The sequence below is a fragment of the Glossina fuscipes genome, unplaced genomic scaffold (genome assembly GCF_014805625.2).
Source record: "Glossina fuscipes isolate IAEA_lab_2018 unplaced genomic scaffold, Yale_Gfus_2 2, whole genome shotgun sequence".
NCBI classification, from domain to species: Eukaryota; Metazoa; Arthropoda; class Insecta; order Diptera; family Glossinidae; genus Glossina; species Glossina fuscipes.
This window is the reverse complement of record NW_023998416.1, coordinates 14,503,122-14,523,842: the sequence shown is the minus strand read 5'-3', so window position 1 is coordinate 14,523,842 and position 20,721 is coordinate 14,503,122. Positions and strand designations below refer to the sequence as shown.

The 20,721-nt window shown below is 32.8% G+C and overlaps 2 protein-coding genes across 6 annotated transcripts; both read left to right on the top strand.

Annotated features, from left to right (window-relative positions):
* Window positions 1-231: 231 nt before the first annotated feature.
* Window positions 232-3,521, top strand: LOC119633302 (cytochrome c1). The gene is made up of 3 exons (XM_038026795.1): window positions 232-573; window positions 2,369-2,706; window positions 3,188-3,521. The coding sequence occupies exons 1-3, from the start codon at window positions 548-550 to the stop codon at window positions 3,346-3,348; spliced, it is 525 nt and encodes a 174-aa protein (XP_037882723.1). The 5' UTR covers window positions 232-547; the 3' UTR covers window positions 3,349-3,521.
* Window positions 3,522-11,498: 7,977 nt separating this feature from the next.
* On the top strand, window positions 11,499-19,937 carry LOC119633468 (choline kinase alpha). Of its 5 annotated transcripts, XM_038027037.1 has the most exons (9): window positions 11,499-11,717; window positions 11,798-11,902; window positions 16,017-16,103; window positions 17,106-17,212; window positions 17,316-17,673; window positions 17,738-18,267; window positions 18,350-18,424; window positions 18,694-19,120; window positions 19,190-19,937. In XM_038027037.1, exons 2-9 carry the CDS (start codon window positions 11,885-11,887, stop codon window positions 19,298-19,300), a joined length of 1,713 nt encoding a protein of 570 aa, XP_037882965.1. In that variant the 5' UTR covers window positions 11,499-11,717; window positions 11,798-11,884; the 3' UTR covers window positions 19,301-19,937. The 5 variants fall into 5 exon arrangements, with proteins under 5 accessions (XP_037882965.1, XP_037882964.1, XP_037882968.1 ...); XM_038027036.1 differs by having other exon boundaries at window positions 11,499-11,902; XM_038027040.1 differs by lacking the exon at window positions 16,017-16,103 and having other exon boundaries at window positions 11,502-11,902; window positions 19,190-19,934.
* Window positions 19,938-20,721: the final 784 nt, after the last annotated feature.

The window sequence follows — 20,721 nt, the reverse complement described above, 5'->3', positions numbered from 1 at the left end:
CCATGTGCGATAAAATGCAAGATACCGAACGCTATTAACGATATCGAAACTTGGCAATAATGTGCATGGATGCACAAAAAACTGTATCATTCTTCACGGTTGACAAACATAGTCATCTTGTTTACACTTATGCGTTTAACAATTGTTAAGATAAATGGAATTTTGCACACATGTCGGCAAAAACTCATGGACGCTAACAAATTCGAAACTTCGATTTCGCGTTCGGCGTTATTCATCGTCATTCATCAAAGCGGTGCAGACGTGTGCAGTTGTTTAGTAAAGTTTGAAAAAAAAAGTCGTTTAAAGAGAAAATTATTTAATTTTTGATTTCAATTCTCTGTGTGTGCTAAAAAAGTTGTGTAGAGAAAAAAAAGGTCTAGCAAATTCTCTTGTTCATAAAGTTCAATTAAATAAAGTTGATTTGAAATTGTGTTTTATTCAGGCAATAAAATACAGGATCATATATAAAAGTGTAAAAGTAATCTGAATTTTATTAAATCGTTTACATTTTTATTTTACAAGAAAAAAATTAAAAACTCTTAACAAAATGGCCGATGTTGCAGTTGAAAACAAGTGAGTAATTGGTTGTGTTTTTGGGTTAATTGTCTTTTTAAGTAGAGAAACAATTAATAAAAGAATGAAATTCGCTTAAATTAATAAATTTTAAATAAAAAAGTGAATTAATTTTTTATGCAAAGTGTAAAAAAGAAAACTTTAAAGTCTCGGGCGCTTTTATATAGAAGAAAAAAAAAACCAACGGTGAAAATTTTCAAATTTTGTCTATATACACAAAACAGCGGCAAACGGCGTCCTTATGTCCGATTATCTCTTTTTCTCCCATTGCTATCCAAGATAAAACAAATAGACAATGCAAAAGGAAAGAGATAGCATAGGTTTATGTTTGGTTGTTTTTTTTTTCTTCGTTTTTATTCTTTGCTTTTTCTGTTCGAAAAAGACGCCAAGTGGTAGCTCTGCGGCAGCGATAGTAACGCTTGAGGTAGCTGAGTAAATGGAATTAAAGCACACTATAAAAAAAAAAAAAAAAAAATGGATGGTGGTGTAGTGTCGTCGTCGGTCTTTTGGTTTTTTTTTTTTTCTCTTCGTGATTGAGTACACATAAGTGGATCAAAATTAGGTTGTTGGTTTAAAGTTTTTGGCGCGGTAGTGGTTAAGGTAGAATATAACGTTCCTCTCATTTCAGTTCAAACAAGTGCGATATAAAATGCAGCGGCTTCTCTTGAAACTGATAAAAGTAAATTACTTTCGAAGCCTATCATTCACATCACCTATTCCATACTCTATTGTGAAAAAGAGTACAAAATTTCTTTAGTGAATGCACGCGCATTATGCTTTTTACTATTATTATTAGTATTTTCTTTACAAAGGGAATAAATATATTGAGAAGGAAAGCGACTACTTCTCATAGTTCATTGATAAGCATAAGAAACACGTTTTTTCACACTCTTAACACAAAGCGCTAATTACAAAATGTGCATCGTTTATTCATTCTACAATGTTTTTTTCGGCTTTCAATTCTAACTCTCTTTCAGAAATGAGTCGGCTGACCAGCTGTCCCATTTCATTGTTACTTCTTTGATAACTTTTAATTTATATACCTTTATTTTGTCTATCCTCGATGTACCATACGATAAGTGTATGTGTGTTAAATTCTCCCTCGCTTTTGCACAAATATGCACTCTTTTTCTCTTTCTTCTTTTGTAAGTCGTGCGAGTATATTTTTTTTGTTTAAGCGTGGTAAAGGAGCGCGTGCTATGCCTATATAAATAGCTCCACAAATACTTTATAACTTTTCATGTAGAATTCGCTTGCTTAGTGGTTACATTTCAATTATATCAAATACAAAATGCACTAAAAAGTAGCGCTTTTTCTTCTCACACACATGTTGACATTTGTGAATAGAGAGCCAAAATGTGAGTAGATCACCACCGTCGTTTTGTTTGTTTGTTTGTTTATATATTACCGTAGTGTTGAGAGATGTGTGTATGTATGGTTCTATTTTTGGTGGTGTGTAATAAAGCGTTCGTTGTGTTTCACTCTTATTTTTTGCGTGGCACATTTCAGATTTTGTTTTTGTAAAATATATTCATTTCATGGTCATTCTTATTTTGCCGCGTTTTTTTTTCCTCGCTCGTAATGAAAGTGTAATCAAAAAGCCTAATAAGCTTTTGAAAATAATTTCGAAAGATTTGTCATTTTTGTTAAGATTTACATTTAATAAATTTTTGTTTTGAAACATTAGCAACTTTTGTAATATTCACAGTACTAAAGTGAATCAATATTTTTAGTGTTGTGTATAATTTATTTATTTGTTTAATCTTTTTTTTTTTTTTATTATTACTATTTATAGAGAGACTGTTGTCGAGAAAGTAGCCGCCGAGGAAGTTGATGCAACAAAAAAGGATAAGGAGGTAGTAGCTGAAACTCCCGCTGCTGTTGAAGAAGCCACCACCACAGAAAATGGTGATGCTGAAGCAGTGGCTGAAAGCACCAGCAGCGAAGAGACTAAGGAAAATGGGGACGGCAGCGAGGCTGCCGCAACTGCTGTTGCCGCCGATGATACAGATGCCGCCGCCGAAGCTGAAGCTCCCGCTGCCACATCTGAAGCAACTGCTACCGCTGAGTCAGCGCCAGCTGAAAACGGAGTCGAGGAAACCGCTAAAGCTGAAGCCAATGGTGATGCTACAGGTGAGATACCTATATAAATATAAATTTATATAGAAGTATATATGTATATATATATAGAAATATGTTTATGTATAGAAGTATATATAACTATTCTTATGACTAACTGGGCATTGAGAGCATAAGAGTTTGGTGATTTTGTTGGAAAACTACGTTAATCGCGTAAAACCCGTCAATTTCGCTAAAGTCAGTCTTTCTCTTTTGGCGTCTTCCTTATATATGAAAATTAATCTTAACATTTGCGTCCTTTGTCGGTATGGTGGTTTGCGATATTTCAAAACCAATATAAAAGCAAATAAGTTCTCCAATTTCAAGCCAAATCGTCATTAATTGTCTGGCATTTCATAAATAAGAAAAGCCTTGCCGCACCAACTCGACCTAAGGGAGGAGACGTTGTTTTTCATTGCTTTGAATTTCTTGTGATCGCTTTACATTATCTTCCTGTCTTTTTCTTTTCTTTTTTTTTTTTTCTTTTTGCATTTAGATGCCGCCCCTGCTGAAGCTGTTAAAAGGAAAGTTACTGAAGCTGATACTCCTAAATCGGAAGAAATTGCTGAAGTTACACCTGAGAAGAAGGCTAAATTAGAGGAAGCCTCGAAGGAGGATGTCCAAAATGGTGCGGAAACAACTGAAGTAGCGGCTTAATTTTTCTTAAATCCTCTTTTTTATATATAATACATAATATATATAAATATTAAAACACATTGACACAAACGACACATACACAAACTTAATTCTAATAATTTACTTACAATTAACAATTTAAGAAAATAGTTGAAAAACTGAAAAAGAAACAAAAAAAAACAAAAAAAAAAAAATATATAAGAAAAACAACCTCCTGCAACTACCTACAACGGCAACAATATATATTATATAGAAGTAAATTCATAATGCTGCTTTTATGCGTAATTCAGTGAACGATTGATGTGTGCATCATAATCATTAGCCGTCATCGTTGCGAAGTATGCACTTTAAGCAGCAAGAGGGTAGAGAAAACAAATTCTTTTATAATTTCCAATTTTATTTTATTTTTTTTTTTCAAGACCATCTGCCAATTAAAAGGAAAGTAAAAACTATCGTATGTGTATTTAAAATTACAGGAGATTAACACAAATGCTTTTTTTTTTTTTTTAAAAATTTGGGCTTTTGTTTAAAAAATATAAAAAATATTATTTTTTTAAACCTTAAGATAAATACAACTCCTTCCTTCATGTAGAGCAATCCGATCAGACAACACCTCATATCATACCAAGTATAACTTTGATGACAAGATGCTTTCTCTTTTTTTTTTTTTTTTTTTTTTTTATTCCTTCCTCCCATTCTACTCTTAAACTAAGTTCGTAGCCTAATTTTTTTAAGGAATCTCTAAAGAATAAAATATGGATTACTTTTATCAAATTTTTATTTGAATTTTTAAAGTTCGCACACACCGTTCCTTTTTTTTTTAATTTTTACTTCAATAAAGACTAAAAAAAAAAAAGACGGAGTGCGATCTAATTTAATGGACTTTTGTGTTTGCCTTTGTCTTTTTCCCGGAATTTTTCATCTATTACTATGTAACTACAAGACATGTTGAAAGGTTTATAAGAAATATGTAAAAAATATTTAAAACATTCAATAAAAGTAAACATTCGATTTAATAAAATGTGCGAGAATTTTTCAAAGATATTGTAACAATGCATAATTACCTATAATGCTCGTTGACTCGCGTAGAGAACTATGTTTATATATGTAGTTCAAAGGTGGTCTCTGCGGCTTTTTATTTTTGATTTAATTAGAGCAGATCCAGGAAGGCTTTGCATCGGCGTGACTTGCAATCATGGCTAATTCTAATTCAAACAGCTCGCAATAAAGATCGATGGAAAGTTGCGCCTTGAAAAACTGTCCGCCACCGTAAAGCGCGCCTTGTAACCTAATTGATAACGTTTTTGACTCAAGATTTCAATTAATCTGTCTTTTTTTTTCCTCGCGATCCTGTGAAGTAATATAACATATCAATGGTCGTGGATTCAAATTTCAAGCGCGCTCGAGTTTTCAACAAAGCCGACAGCCTTAGATGGTTTATACATAAAAGCAGAGATGTTAACCATACAACGCAGTCCAATAAAAACGACACATGACTTCCACAAAAACGACTTATAGTCGCCACATGACACATTACCCCCACTAAAACGACTCAAAGCCGACACATGACTTTTACAAAAACGACTGACAGCCGACACAAGTATGTTCATTAGCATATACAGATTATCCGACTGCTTATGCAACCGCAACGTTTCGCCAGCAAAATATTTCAGGAATAGATCGTGACCTTCACCCATGAGCATCAGCAATGATGCTCCACTAGGAGCTAACAACAAGGCAGCCCAACACTTTATACCAAAACGACATACGTTCATCAACAAGTACTTGTTGAACAACTAGTGGGGGTAATTTGAGACCTTAGGGTTTGAGTTTACTTCTCTAACTATATAAACTAGAATAATAATAATAATAGAAAATGTGAATAAAGCATTTTGTAAGGAAATGATTAGTGCTAGCGCTTTAGGACTTTAGCTGTAGAATTTGCTTTCGTTTTACTTATTTCAGCAGCTTGAAAAGTCAATTTTGTCATATTTTCATCATTTTTCAGATATACGATCTGAAAGTTCTTCACTAATTTTGTCCGGTGATTGCGATATCGTCAAGGCTTGATATAATGAGAACGTGTGCTTCTAGCCTACGACTTGCGTCGATTTGCAAAAATGATCGCATATCGGAAGAAAGTCATAAATTATTGCTAAGATTGCACGCAATGCAAAAGTACTATTGCATAAGAGATAATATTAACAGTATTTAATTTATTATGGATTGTAACTAACGCGATGAATAAAATAATAGAGTGTTACACATGAACAACGGTCACAGGGAGGAATCTAACGTTTATAGCTCGATCTAAGCGATCGTGACATCGTGTTAGATTTGGAAACGATTTCGAACTGCATCTGGGTAAACGTCCAATATGATCATGTAGCCATTAGGTGCGTAAATATGCGATCGAGTACATGGATATGTGCCTTGGATGTCATTATTTCCATTACATTAAGAGTTATGGAAATAGTTACGTCATCTTTCTCGTCTCCGAATCTAGCAAATCAAATCTTTTCACATCTATGGCTGTCTTAACACTTTTACCATTTATCCTTTTGAGATGTTCCTTCACTTCTTTCGTGGACAGATTGAAGTTACAAAGCTGCTTTCGAAACTTTTATACTTTCGCTTAAGATATTAAACTAGTTCTTGCATAACTTTCAATGTGGTTAATACATTCACATAACGGTTACTTCTTCTAGATCATGGTGTTTCCTAGTTTACAGATCATTATAGAAGCATAAGCAAATGTTTTTTTTTTGTATTTTTTAGTCAACCGAAAAACTTTCTTGCTTTGTTTCGTGAGAACTCCAATATGTGGTGCGGCTTAAGAAGCAGGCCTATGTGATCAAAATTCCCTATGATTACGTACTAACAAACAATTTTCGTCATAACATATTAAAAATTTGTTCATCTTGACGTACAAAGGCTTGTTTTTCATTAAAATCCTTTTAAGTGTTGGGATACACAAAAAATAGACCTGCGTAGTCCAAACCGATAATTTTCATTTTTGTATCAAATGATTATTTTGAACGAATTTTCCTTAACAATTATTGAAAATTAGGCCTTCTTAGTACACAAACATTCAATTTGGGTAGGGACAATTATGTGATCAGGAGTTCAGAGAATTGCCTCCACCGACCTAAGTTTTCGCATCAGTTTGCAGTGTCGAAATACTATTATTGAGCGATTTTTTAGTTTTAGACCGTTTGTTCATATAACGACTTTGGTCTTTGTTTGGGCAGTGATCGAATTCAGCAACAAAATTTCTTGAAACTATATCGAGAATTGCGGTATGCAGACAGAGCACAAATTTACAAGGACAAACAAGCTTCGACCCGTGTTACGTGGTCCTGCGTGTTAGATACATACGCACAAACCAAAATACTCTTGTATGACAAGAGGTGTAAGGTGTCATAATAATATTCCAATGTTATGCTACGATCCCTCAGCAAGCCATATAAAGTTGCTATATTTTTGGTATGCTTGCATCGAGTAAGCTTTCGAGCAAGACGAATACATGCTTTCTATTTTTTGCCTTTCTTTTTTAGTTGCATGAAGATTGGCGCAAAAAGTGGGCCGATCCAGAACATTTTCAATCCCGTTCGCTCTTAGGTGAAAACACGCCAGTGGTAACAGATTTCATTTTAAAAATTGCGACTCGCAGCTTGAATGCAAATATATGTAGAAACAGATAGACCGACACAAAGTCTTGGATCGATTAAGAAAATGACTCTGAATTGATTGGTGTAACAAAAGATCGTCTGCATGTTGCAAACGTCCGCACAAACTTAATGTACCCTATACAACAAGTGGCGCGAGTTAAAAACGTTTAACTTACATCGTACCTGCGTAGGTAAAGGCCGTTTGTGTAAATAAATGAATATCCGTTGAAATGTTTGGGAAATCCCGTCATCGTAGTGTTAGCTAATTAACATAATAAAGTTTCGTATCGAGGATATCGACGGTTTGTTGGTGACCGTCTTTTGTCACGGCAGCTGCTTATCACGTTTTTAAATTTTATGAAATAAGGTAATTAGATGGGGTACCCTTTGTAAAAGAAATTCCCAGATTTTTGTAAGTTGCTTGCTTTTCCAAATTTCCTCAGCGTGAGATTTTGTATCCTGTATCGTTAAATTGCTCTGTTGTTGAAAGAAAATGGAATTACAAGGTAAAGTGGATTTTTCATGTAATTTTATGACTTTTCAACTAATGCGCTAAATTTCCATAACTTTGTTTTTATCAAACCAGCGCATCGTCTAATTTTCGCGGAATTTTATTCATCGAAAAGTCCTCTTAGAAGGCTAATAAAATATTAAGTTGTGTCATTTGGTTTTGCGAAACAGTTTATCCTGCTACTTTTTATGTACAATTCGCCGTGAATTAGCTTCAATCTTACTGTATGCTACATCAATTATGATACGGGGTATGTATGTAACACGCATAAACGGTTAACATACAACCACCATTTATTTAACCGATAATTTTCTGAATTGATCTAAGGCTGCTTGCCCATATATTCTTCTAATGTCTGCCCATCTAAAACTGCGTTCAATCTATAGAACATAATTTTCGAAATATTTTGATTAAATTTGGTACACTGACATGTTTGGGCCTAAGGGCGAACACTATTCAAAATTATCACTTTTTTGAAAAAGATAAAGTCCTCCATAAATTCAAGAATCATCTATTTGAATTTAGGCGTTCGTTTAACTCTACTTTGCACTAATCGATCCTTAATTGGGTCTCGATTTCGTCAATTATTTGGTGACTGAATTCGATTGCTTAACAAGGATGTGTACCTTTCTTAAAAAATTTTGACAACATTGACGCTGACAAGTTTAAATTCCAATGGCCGAAACTATGTTTGCAGAAAACTGGTCTCATGTATAATAGGATTAATTCATGCAGTACCCGTTCCGAAACAGGGTTATACGACCTTTTTTGTTTATACATTTAAACTAAGGTTTAATATAGCATAATCTAATATAAATTTAGATATAATATAAAACAAGGTAATGTGTACGGAGTTGTATTGAAAATTTTCTATCGTGTTATGTCGAAATCGTCTTTTACAAGTAACGTGTTATACGAGGAATGCCCGTAATGCATTATGCTCTCTCTCTCTCTCTCTTTCAATCATTTTATTCCTTGCGAAGGGAAACGAAAGGAGCAAAAAAGAGAAAAATTGCCAAATCGACGTCGCTGCGTGGAAAAATTTTTTCTAAAGTCTCTGAGAAGAATGGCTTTATCAAAGTGGGATGTTATAGCCTAATGGATTACCTGTGAATTATTAACTTCTCCAAAATAGCTAACTACAGATTTTACATCCATTTGAAAGGATTTCCAAAGGAAAATAGATTAAATTTTTCAACTGGGATAACGTGCAAGCTACAGCATTTATATAAGAGAAAACATGAGAAGCAAGGACAATGAGATAATCTGCTCTTTTGCTGTTGTGCAGAAATTTTCGAGTTTAAATGTCTAACTTAAAGAATCAGTTAATAAATACCTCAGCAATTAATTAAAAACCTAAGGGTTAGAAAAAATAAAATGAAATATAATTGGTTTTAATATTTGATTTATAGGATTTATGTCATTTTGCATCACAACGATAATGAATACTATGCCATAGACGCAAGCAAACCGCCAACTTAATACTACTACCGAATTATTTTTAATTATTTAATTAACTTTTTAATTTTTGCCATTCGGAAAATCAAACTTCTTTCCTGTTGTATATTAATTTATATAATTTATATTTAAATATAAATAAAATAATTAGCTTTATTTATATAATGTATAAATATATATATATAAGAAATTGTTATTCTTTTTAATGATTTTAATGGTTTCCTGATTGTTTCCAATTATTCTTCCTTGACTTAATCGCTTTTGCTCTTCCATATCTTCTCTAGATGTATATATAGTGTTTTGGAAAATACGCGAACTAAACTTATTTAATTTTACAAGTCGTGGGTTCAAATCTCAAGTGCGGTAGAGTTTTTTTTTATGCTAACGCTTTAAGAGAAAAAAATTTATTCTCTGGCTAAATTTATAATAATAACAATAATAATAATAAGTTTACAAGTTAGCTTAGAATTAAACCGTGATAAATTTTAGACAAAGTCCTCGCTAAATTCTCTGTTGAAAGGCAAAGCACAGAGTCGCTTATAATAACTAAATGATTAAAAGCCCAACTTAACAACTTAAATGGTAACGCCATTCAGTCTGTTAAATGCCCAACTTAGCCGACAAAGGTATTCGATTCTGTTCAAATGCAAAGCAACTTAACCGACAGAGGTATTTGATTCTGTTAAATAACAGACATTGCCCAACTTGACCGAGAAAGGTGTTCGATTCTGTTACATGACAGACCAAAGGGAAAATGCAAAGCCGTCGGCAAAATTGAAAAAAGTAGTACCGTCCGTCAATGTTAAGGATGAATGCAGTATCGGCATTTTTTAATGTCTTTTTAATACTCAAATCTACACTAAATAACTTTTTGAATATTATTAGATTACAACTTCTCCTTCCGCCAGTTGCGTTACCCCTTAATTTTCTGAATGTCGTTTACACCAAACTGCGAGGTAATTATATAGCTGAAAGTCAGCTCCCGCCTTATCAGCGTTAGCAGCTTAACGTGCGATTAAAGGTGTTAAGAATAATTTTATTTATTATTATTATTATTTTAATTTTAGACTAATGAATTGAATTCTTAGACTAAAAAAAGACATTGAGCACTAGGATAATTTTAAAAAGTACTTTCACTGTGCAAACCGTTCATACGAAAGCAACCTTATTTAACAACCCTGTTTTTACAAATGTGAAATTGTTTATTAACAAAGAATTGCTCTTAAGCTTGCTTAATAAGGATGTTTCTATTAACACTTTGCTACATATTTTTTTAGCAACAATCACATAAATTCATACACTGCATATTTCTTATGCAATGACCGTTTGACTTTGCTCTCTATTTACTTTAAGACTAAATTAAATCGAATTAATAAATAAAATAAACATAGATATATAAGGTATTAGGATATAAATTAACATATACGAACTAAAAATGGTGAAATCCTCTTATATAACAATGTAGACTTCTTAAAAAAAAAAATTAAGTTACAGTAGAAATAATATAACTTATTAAACCATGAATGATTCAAACGTACATTAATTTTATAGTTTTTTAACTATAAAAGGATAATAATATTACAGGGCTAGGAAAAATTATTCAGTTAACGCTTATAATAATCCTATTACACTTTTTAATCTTTTTTTAAATGTAATTAATGAAGGTGATCAGATTGCAACTTTCTAAATTGAGAACGATGTATATATAATTTAAACTTAATAACTTTTTTCTTCCATTTACATAAATAAATCATTTCAATATTGTTAACGTTGGGTTTAATATCTTTGCCAAATACAAATACGAATACTAAAAATATATAAATATAATAAAAACCGGCACGTCTGGTCACCTTCAAAGCAAGTATTACGCGAACATTTTGAACGCTTCTTTAATCCACGCCAAAATGCCATAATTTAGAAAAACCCAGCAGAAGCACCAGCAAATTTGATCAATTTTCGCAAAATTGTATAAAATAGTTTAATAAATAAAATGAAGGGATTAAGTTAATTTTAAAATTTCTATTATTTAGTTTTAGATATACCATCAATACCACTAATGTCTTTTTAATGTCATTCGCTCTAGGTGCGAGACGAAGAATCCGAAATTTAGTACAACGAAGAACGAGAGCAGTAAAATTTGTTCATTTGTAATGTATGTTAAATTGAACAACAAAATGTTACCTCGAATATCAAACTGAGGTTCAACAACAGACAGATAAGTAAAAACATATTGAAATGCAAAATCTGACAAATAAAATCTCTTTGCAACAAATTTTTCAAAAATCTTTTGGAGAATGTTGATGTATAAAATAAATAATAAAGATTATTTATCGCTTTTCTCGCTTTTTGAACTGAAAATATAAAAGAAAGCATCCACTTTTTTGATCATATGTTTAAAAATCAGGTGGGTCATCTGCGTGTCAGCTGCATAGAGTGATTGATTATAAATACAGGTATGTTTTGTACTCAAAAAATTCAAATTATTAGTATTTATAAGTTCTTCTTCTTCGTTGTTCGCGAAAGTAAGTTTTAACATTGAGTGAATTAAGTGATTCATTATTCTCATTAAACTTTTGTTTGCTCAGTCGCGCGCACACACAATCGGAAGAAGAGCATATTATTTTAATAAAATAAAAAAAGAGGGAAAATATATACAATCAATTATTAAAAATTTCGATCTCCGCATATTTTCGGTCTCTGTGCCTTATAGAATAAATATTATACGGCGAATGCTAATAATAATTTTTGCGGTAAGCACTTCACATTGCAAAACTTGCTGCTGCAGTTGATGATAGTTCAGCGTTTTTTTCGCGATATTATATCCAAGCAGGAATAATTAAAGGTGGTAAAGGGGAAAAATTGAACCATATAGTCAGTTAGTATAAAGTTTCGTATAAAATTGACCGGAATTAAAGGAATGTCTAACTTACAAAAGGTAAGTGTTGTTGTCCTTTATTTTACTCTCTTAACATCTCAGTATTAAGCGATAACATTCTTTAAAATTTACGATTATTTCTTATCTTATGTCTGTATGAGGTGCAATTAATATTAATATATCGTTTAAGAGCTATGGCTGTGTGCGTTTGGCTTGGTGCCTTTAACTTTGTTTCAACCTTTCAAGATAAGTACACTCTGTTCTCAAGCTATTAAAATGAATTTTATTGGCGATAGAAGTTGGAAAAAAACCTGAAGTGAAATTTGGATGTTTGTGATTTCGGTTTCATTGCAAATTATTAATGCCGTGTGATAACATATCTATTCGGGTTTATTGACCCGGCCAATACTCCCTTTTTTTAATATTGCTTAACCTTTCAAAAAAAATTTTTGTTTTATTACACTTCTTTCTCCGTTATGTTGAACGTAAAGTAATCAAATTATATTCCTTGAGTAAAAATTAATTGCACTGCACGCAGGAGAGAGTTTCGGCGCTAAACACAACAAAGTGCTTTTGCATCACGCATTGTTTAGCAACTGTCAAATTAAAATTTGATTTTATATGTTTACATCATCCATTTTGCGGTTCTCAAAAGAAACGTAAATAAGACAAACTTCTGATTGCGATTTGGATCCATTTTATTTTTTCAATACATTGCTCGGACCATGGTTTGTGGAATACAATCCTCATGTAAACATAACAAGTAGCATGCATTGCATTAGGAGGATTCATTGTGTCCAATTCTTTGCTCAACCCCATCTGTGATGTTCAATTCAAAAACTAATCAAGCACTTGGATAAATTCTCCAACAGTCCATAATATCGTCTTTTTTTTTTCTTAAATGGTGAACTGAAATATTTTTTCAAGTTCTTCAATATTTATAAATAAAACCATGTAGAATATATTCCTTATGCGTGCTTGCGATAGCAAGCAGAACAGATGGCTGGGCGACTCAATCGCGTCTGATCTTTGAAGCCTCCCGAAAGGTGGCAGGGTTATTCGTCAATGCGTTGCTCTTAGATTAAATTAGGGTTTCGTTCTTTTCCTGCCTTCCATTAGAATAAAAAATCGAGGACAATTCGTGTTTTATTTCAAAGGCAAAAAAGAGGAAGAACAAAGACCACAAATCAATAGTCAACTATTACAAAGTGAAAGTGGAAATGTGAAAATAGTTCTTCATTTTATTAAAAGTAGACCCAACCGTACCCTTCTTTTCCCCGAAAAGTTACTTGATCGTAGATAGTGCCTTAGTTTCGAATAAGGAACACAGTAACACCAAAATAGGCGTGCAGCTACTTTCCTATCTCTTTTCTTATTTTTTTCTGATTGGAATAAGTAACATTCTCTGAATGATTGGTCATATATATATACATGTATGTATATATATATACATATATGTATAAAATTCGATAAGTTTAACATTTAGCCTCACTTTTGTTAACTTAGACAAATTTAACGTTTGCTACGATGTGGTCTAATTACTTAACGGTTTAATACAATTCGTTTTAAGCTTAATTAAAATAGCAGTCGATAGGCCACGCTTGTCTTCTATTCGGTGCCTAATATAGTCAGTCAATCAATTTGTCTAATCAATATAGAAGAGAGCCAAATCTCTTTGTATCATTTATTCAAAAGTTTGGTCATTTAAAACTGAAGCGGATTGCTGCTTACGTACGGCCCCACAGGATTTGCAAGAGTTTACTTATACGCTTTGTAATATCGCAATTAAAATATTCCCCGTACGAAGTTCGAACCGAAATTTTCCATTGCATTTTGTTATTACTTTAATCATGTGTGTCATATTTCATGGAATGTAAACAGTCGTGCCGCACGAAGAAGAATACAATTACGTTGAACTCGGTTTATGACGAACATAACTTACCCTCTTGTTATAGTACATTGTCGCTCATTGTTTGTAAAAGCTGTTTCTTCGCATTCGTCATTTCAACATTAAATAAATTTTAAAGTTATGAAAGCAATTGTTTTCTTGAGAATGTTTTCCTTCTTTCTATCTAATTATATTTTGTTATCACAAAAAGGGGGAAAAAAAAAGAAACAACAGCAAAAGCAACTATTGCGTTACTGCGAACTTAAAACACCGTAGGCTCAGATATAGGCGGTTTTCGAAAGTTCACTTCACTCCATTAAGTTATTATACCTTTCGGGAAAGGAAAGTCTCTTGAATTAGATACATTTGTAAGGCATACATGGAGTTTTATTTTAGCGATGAGCGCGGCAGTTGTCGCGCTGATTAGCTTTCTTTCGTTCTTTTTGAAGAAAGTCCGGACGTTAAATAGTTGTAATTGCGATAAAAAATCATTATCTTCTCTAAGCTATAAGTTACAAAGGAAAACTTTGTCAAATATTTCTGAACTTGGTTCAGGTTATTCGTGGTTATGTACTCAGACAAAAGCACGGAATATGTACTAATAAATTCAAAAGCAGCTTATACCGATCGAGCATAAATATTCTTTGATATCTATTACTGATAGTTACAAATGAGATATTAAAACTAGTATTCCATTCTTTATCGATCATATATAAACAATTCTGTGAATGACTAAAATAAAAAACTGGTTTGCGGTTTCGAATTTACGAATAAATCTAACGTTAGTTGACTTATTATTAACTACGTACAGAATAATTTACAACATAGATTAACTACGTATAGAATGATTAATAAATGGATTGCGTATAAAAAAAAAATGGATAGGGAGAAAAGTATAAAAGTAATGCTTTGAAGTTTTTCCCTTTTGTAAGATATTTTAAATGCCTTTAATTAACAACGTCATACGATAAAATTGCTCTAATGTAACATATCCTTACGATAGACAATATTTATGCATTATTCTCAATTAAGCAAAAATAATTTTAGTAACGCGTAGAACGCGTACAGTCTTTTGTTGAATAATGAACATCACCAAAAGAAAAGTTGATCCAAAAGTCCAATTTCATTAGCCTTTAAAAAAAATTTTTATTTCTAATCAATTTTTTTAAAATTTAATTTAATTTGATCCATTTGATTGCGAACAACCATTGAATATCTTAGACTACGTTGCTTAACACATTTATTCGTATAACTGCTTTTCAAAATAAGGTGTTATAGAGAAAATGGTCGTAAAGTAGTCTGACTCGAATCATTTGATATAGAGTTCGTCCTTGGGACAAAAAATGTCGTATAATTTTATCTATCTGTTCGTGGAATCACAAAATTCAACCAAACCTAACGAGACGAATTTTCACCTTTTACACAATAGCTTTTTGACGATTATAACATAGGCAACAGCAGGCCTACAAAGAGATGTAAAGAACTGATCGAAGAAAAAAACTAAATTCATGTCAAAAATGTATCACAGACATTGGACGGGCAGATAGATGCGTAGAACAAAAATGAGAGACTAATTGCCTCATAACAATACTGTAAAGTGATTTAAGTAAAAAAGACTTTTTATAATGTCCGAATCTTACGGGGACAAGAAAGTGTAATAAGATATATTTCCATATTCGTATTATGTGGATAAGAGTAACGTTTTACGTCGCGCCAAATCGATAAAGCATAATAGGAATTACAAAACATTAACTCAGCTTATCCATATACAAAAGACCAGGGAATCAAATTATTACAACAATTTTTCCGTCTATATACGTTAATTACGAGCATTTGTTGGTAATATGATAAAATTTTTAAGATTTCTTTACGTAATTATATATTAAATGCTAAGTGATGAAGTAATGAAATGAGTTCTGTAATACAGTTTTGGGTTTGTTTTAATTTCGCTTTTCTAACAAACGAAAATTTTATAATATTTATAAAAAGTAATTTTGTTAGACATAAATAGTAAAACTCCCAGAACCAACTGACAGCAAGATATGAAATAAAATTTTGAAATAAATCAATTCTCTGTCTTTCAAAAACAAAAAAAAAAAAAAAAACTCACCCAATTCGTACATTCCTGTTATAAGAAAATTGGTCGTTTTTCTAAATCTTAACATTTATCGCGAATTATGCAGTGCGATGGCAAAGGTTAAAAAACCACTCTAATTTATGTGTAAACGCAGCTGTTAAGTGCTTCGCCCATTCTTGCAATATTAATTTATTTTATGGTTTCTATAGATGTTATTTAAGCGTTTTCGTACGGTAACTGTAATAATGGCAAAGAGCGCGTTTGGGATTGCTCGTGACAAACGTTCAATGCACAGCGTAAGTATAAGAGCGTAGATTAATAGAGAATGAAAAATTTTCTCCTAATTCTTACCATATATTATAGAGATTTTTCTTCCCTTGTCACTTTATCGCATGCGATTGTTCATGTGATTTTGCACAGAAAGCAACTACATGTTGTCTCGCATGATAGCTTCTTTTTTTTTTTTTTAAATAACATTTTATAAGTAACGAAAATAATTAAGGCCAAGTTTTATGTATAAATGTTAATGTAAATTAACTCTTGCAAATCGCATGCGTATTTGACAGAAGAGAATAAAATCGCATGTGTATAACCGCATTTGACAGATGAGAAGAAAAAGCCGGCTTTCAAAATTGGCTAAGTTTTAATCTTCCCTGAAGGATTCACACTCGCATCTACAGGGAAATTCCAAAAAATACTGTTGTTGCCATTATTTATTCACTAACGCGTATATGCGTGAAAAAAATGCACTTAAATCTATGTTGTTCTCAATTGTTTTAATGAAATAAATGCTTTCGTATTTTATGTTTTAATTTGACATTACTCTCAAAAAAGCCATGAACAAGGAGAAAAGCCCCAAATTTACATTTTTTGGCTTTGCTATACTATTCGAAAGTGTGTGAATGTGCAAAATTTTTCTGATATGTACATGTGACGCGAAGGAATTGAGCAAATTTAGTACACAAGTGCCTTTCGAACGTTACGGTGAATTATTTGAGTCACATATAAACATATTTTTATTTATCGAAAATTTGACTTAAGTGAAATTTTGTTTGAAAACAATTTGTTTTTGAATTATGAAACAAAATTTATCCAGGAAAGTTGGAAAAAAATCAATTTCGCACGAACGGATTTGGCAGCTCTTTGGGCCTCAAGTAGGTGAAAGTTGAACGATTTTATCCTTTTGCAATTATAGTGAAAAATCTAGAATTTTCTCCCCGCATGTTATTGATTTTTGCATGATTTCATGCTACTGATGCAAATTTGTTTATGTACACGAAAATCTGCCATCTTTTTAGGCTACTCTAGAGGACATACGGCGTACGGCAGCACGGGTGTGCGGCGATTATTTAAACGGTCGTTGGAAAGAAGTCTCCGCGGATCAGCTAATAGTTAAACGAATTAGGTTAGCATAATCCCTATTTTCATAGAGAAGAATTTTGACAAACATGTTTGCAGTTTGAGAAATTTGAAATCATGCAATGTCATTTTTTTTTTTTTTTTTATAGTGGTGGCCTTTCCAATTACTTGTATTATGTAAGCTTACCCCCGGCTGTGACTGACGGAGTTGGATTAACAACAGAGTGTGCAGATGGTGGCGACGATGTCAGCCGAGAAGATATTGATTTGCCTAGTGCTGGCTATTCCAAGCCCCAAATATCTGCTACTATAGGTGAGTCATGCTTAACCACAACAACAACAGCAACAACACCAATAAGAGCAATTGCTCAGAATGATGTGAATAGCAATGAATTGGTTTCTAGAGTACTATTTGGTGATGATTTTAATGCCAACATCAAACGTAAACGCTACGACAGCAGTTCCTCGGCAATATCACTGCCTCAACGACAAAGTGAACCTCAGGAAGTTAGTTTATGATGAAATTTAACGGCCTATATCCCTTGTTATGTTTGGGAATATCTTATTGCAGGTACTCCTTCGCATCTATGGTCAATCGCATGGCGAAGATGCCTTAGAAGCTATGATTACTGAATCTGTAGTATTTGCTTTGCTAAGTGAACGTAATTTCGGGCCCAAACTTCATGGTATCTTCCCAGGTGGGCGCATCGAACAGTATATACCAGCCAGAGCTCTTTCAACGCTTGAGCTCGCAGACGCAAGAATATCTTGCAAAATTGCTGAAAAAATGGGTGAAATTCATAGCTTAAATATCCCAATGTCCAAGGAGCCGGATTGGTTATGGAATTGCATACAACGTTGGCAAAGTCAATTACCTGCGATTCTCAACAGAAATGATTGGCATGGAAATCAATGTCATGCCGAATTTGTTGGCGAATTCAACTTTATAGAGGAAGCTCTTTGGATTAAATCAATTATTAGTATGACCAATTACCCAGTATTGTTCTGTCACAATGATTTGCAAGAGGGCAATATATTAATGCGTCATGACAAAGCTTCAAACGAGCGCACTTCTCTTCGCGATTCCTTAAGCAGTCTAAGGCAAGTGTTTTATCGACTACACATATATGTTTATTGCAATACAAAAAAAGAACTATTTTTACATTATACTATATAATTGTAGATCTCATTTAGAAGACTCAGTTTTAGAAAATGCGAGTGACTCAATGATCGCGAATAATACAAATATCTTAAAAACGTAAGTTGAATGATTTCATTTTTCGCAGAATTGAAAATGTATACTTCATTAGATCATTATTAGGGATCATTGTAAGTATATCTATGTAACTTTAGGGGTCTGTTCGCTCGTTGGGAAGAACTCAGAGAGAAATAAAGGTTTCATGCCATGCTGATGCGTATGCCCTCAAGGACTTTGCGCTCAATGCATACAGGGCGTGGATGTTGGCTGAAAAAACTCTTTTATACAAAGAAACGTTTCAATACTTGTGTTGGTCGTTCTAATTTCAGAAAGCGTTCCAAAATAACGGACCATAACGATAAAAATTGCTCAGCCAATTTGAATTGCTCAATTGATTCGGATCGGTGTAATCTAGCAGCTCCAGATTTAATTATAATTGATTTTGAATACTGTGCCTATAACTACCGAGGCTTTGATTTGGCTAATCACTTTTTGGAATGGACATTTGACTATAGCAATTCGGAATTTCCATTCTTTCATCATCACAAAGATCAATATCCCAGCAAATTGCAACGAGACCAATTCATACGCGTCTATTTGAAGAAACTAAATGATTTCGATGATGATTACGAAGCCGCTCAAGAGGATGTTGAATCAGTGGAACGGGAAATTGAATTATTCAGTATGCTTTCACATCTGTTCTGGGGATTGTGGTCGGTGGTGAATACTACATCTAATATAGAGTTTGGTTATTGGGTGAGTATTGATTGATTTCCTTAACTTCTATTTGTCACATTTCTCTATGAGATATTTATGTACTCATAGGATTATGCTGTGACCAGAATAAAAGAGTATCAACAACTTAAGCAAGAGTTCAATTCGTCGATCGTATGTAAAGAAAAACAACCGTCATGTAAAGAACATGAAATTTTCTGATTATTTCCGCTCTGAACGAGGGAGTTCTCCTAATCTTCGAACAAGTCTAAAATCGCAAAGCGGAGGAAGAAGGATTTCGTTGAGACTTCTGTCCGACCTTGCATTAGCAGCTTGTCCATAAACATGCGGAGCACTTGAAGCACTTACATTTTACTGCTGTGATGTTATACTTAGTTGTTTCTAATTCATTCTTTTAAATATTTAAAATTGTACATTACTTATTTACGATATTCGCTTTTCCAAAGCAATATTGATATGTAAACCAGTCTAAGCGCTACAACAGACTACTTCTGTGAGATACGTTTTTGCTTATCCTGTCTGTTGTTGAACATCAATTTGATATTTGAGGTAACATTTTGTTGTTTAATTTAATATAAATTATAAATGAATAAATTTTATTGCTCTGGTCATTATAATCCGGAAATTACATTTAAGACAAGTAATCATTAATTTGTCTCTCGTACTTAATTGTAATTGTATCAACATGCGAAATAGTTTAATAAATAACGTTCTAATAAAGAAATCCGAAGTCATAATATCTACTGAAAGGTAGAAACGTATCTATTGTTAACGAAGTTATTCCTCTCCTGCAGTGGGATGTAGACTATAATCCTATTATCGCTAAATGGTACAAAAATTGATTTACGCCAATATCACCATGAACTGTTATAATTTTGCCCTTTGTCAGAAGTACCATCAAGTCTGAAGATTTTACAATAACGGCGAAAAAGCTATCCGCGTCGAAATATATTGAAAGTGGACAATATGCTACAGTGGCAGCAATTTGCATATACTTTGGCCATGAAAAATTACCCAAAGGAAATGCAGGAAAAGGTAGAAGAAGCACACAGTTTTTTCAGTTTGCACTTAAATTTTTTATTTATATCAATATGTAAAGACACTGTATTTTAAATTTAAAGATTATTTTTCAAATTTATAAAATACGTATAGAAACAATGAAGAGAGTTATATGCGGCAGGGACCGAATCTCCTAAATTTGTAAGATAAATTTGCAGTGCTTCTCCTTAAGGGAGCTATTTAACCTTTGCATGCATTTCCACATACTGCTTCTGAATAGTATGTAAAAGGGGGACACCTACTTCTCGATTCCTTGCACATATTTTCATTCACAATTGTTATGCATTTTTACTTCTTCAACAACTAAGCCAAGGATGATACGGTACTAGATTTGCTATATAATAAATGCCGATCCAAAATGATGATGATCTGTTCATAGATGATGTGCAACGTCTAATTGCCTCGGTAGAGGTAGAGGAGACAGAATTTCTTAACATGAATTCCTTGCCTGTCCTAGTACTCATATACTCTTAACTATACTTTTTGCATTCTAGTCTCAAAGTTCTTTTATTTAATACCTATGTGTTAACAAAAACTTAATCGTGGCAGATAATATATCTTCA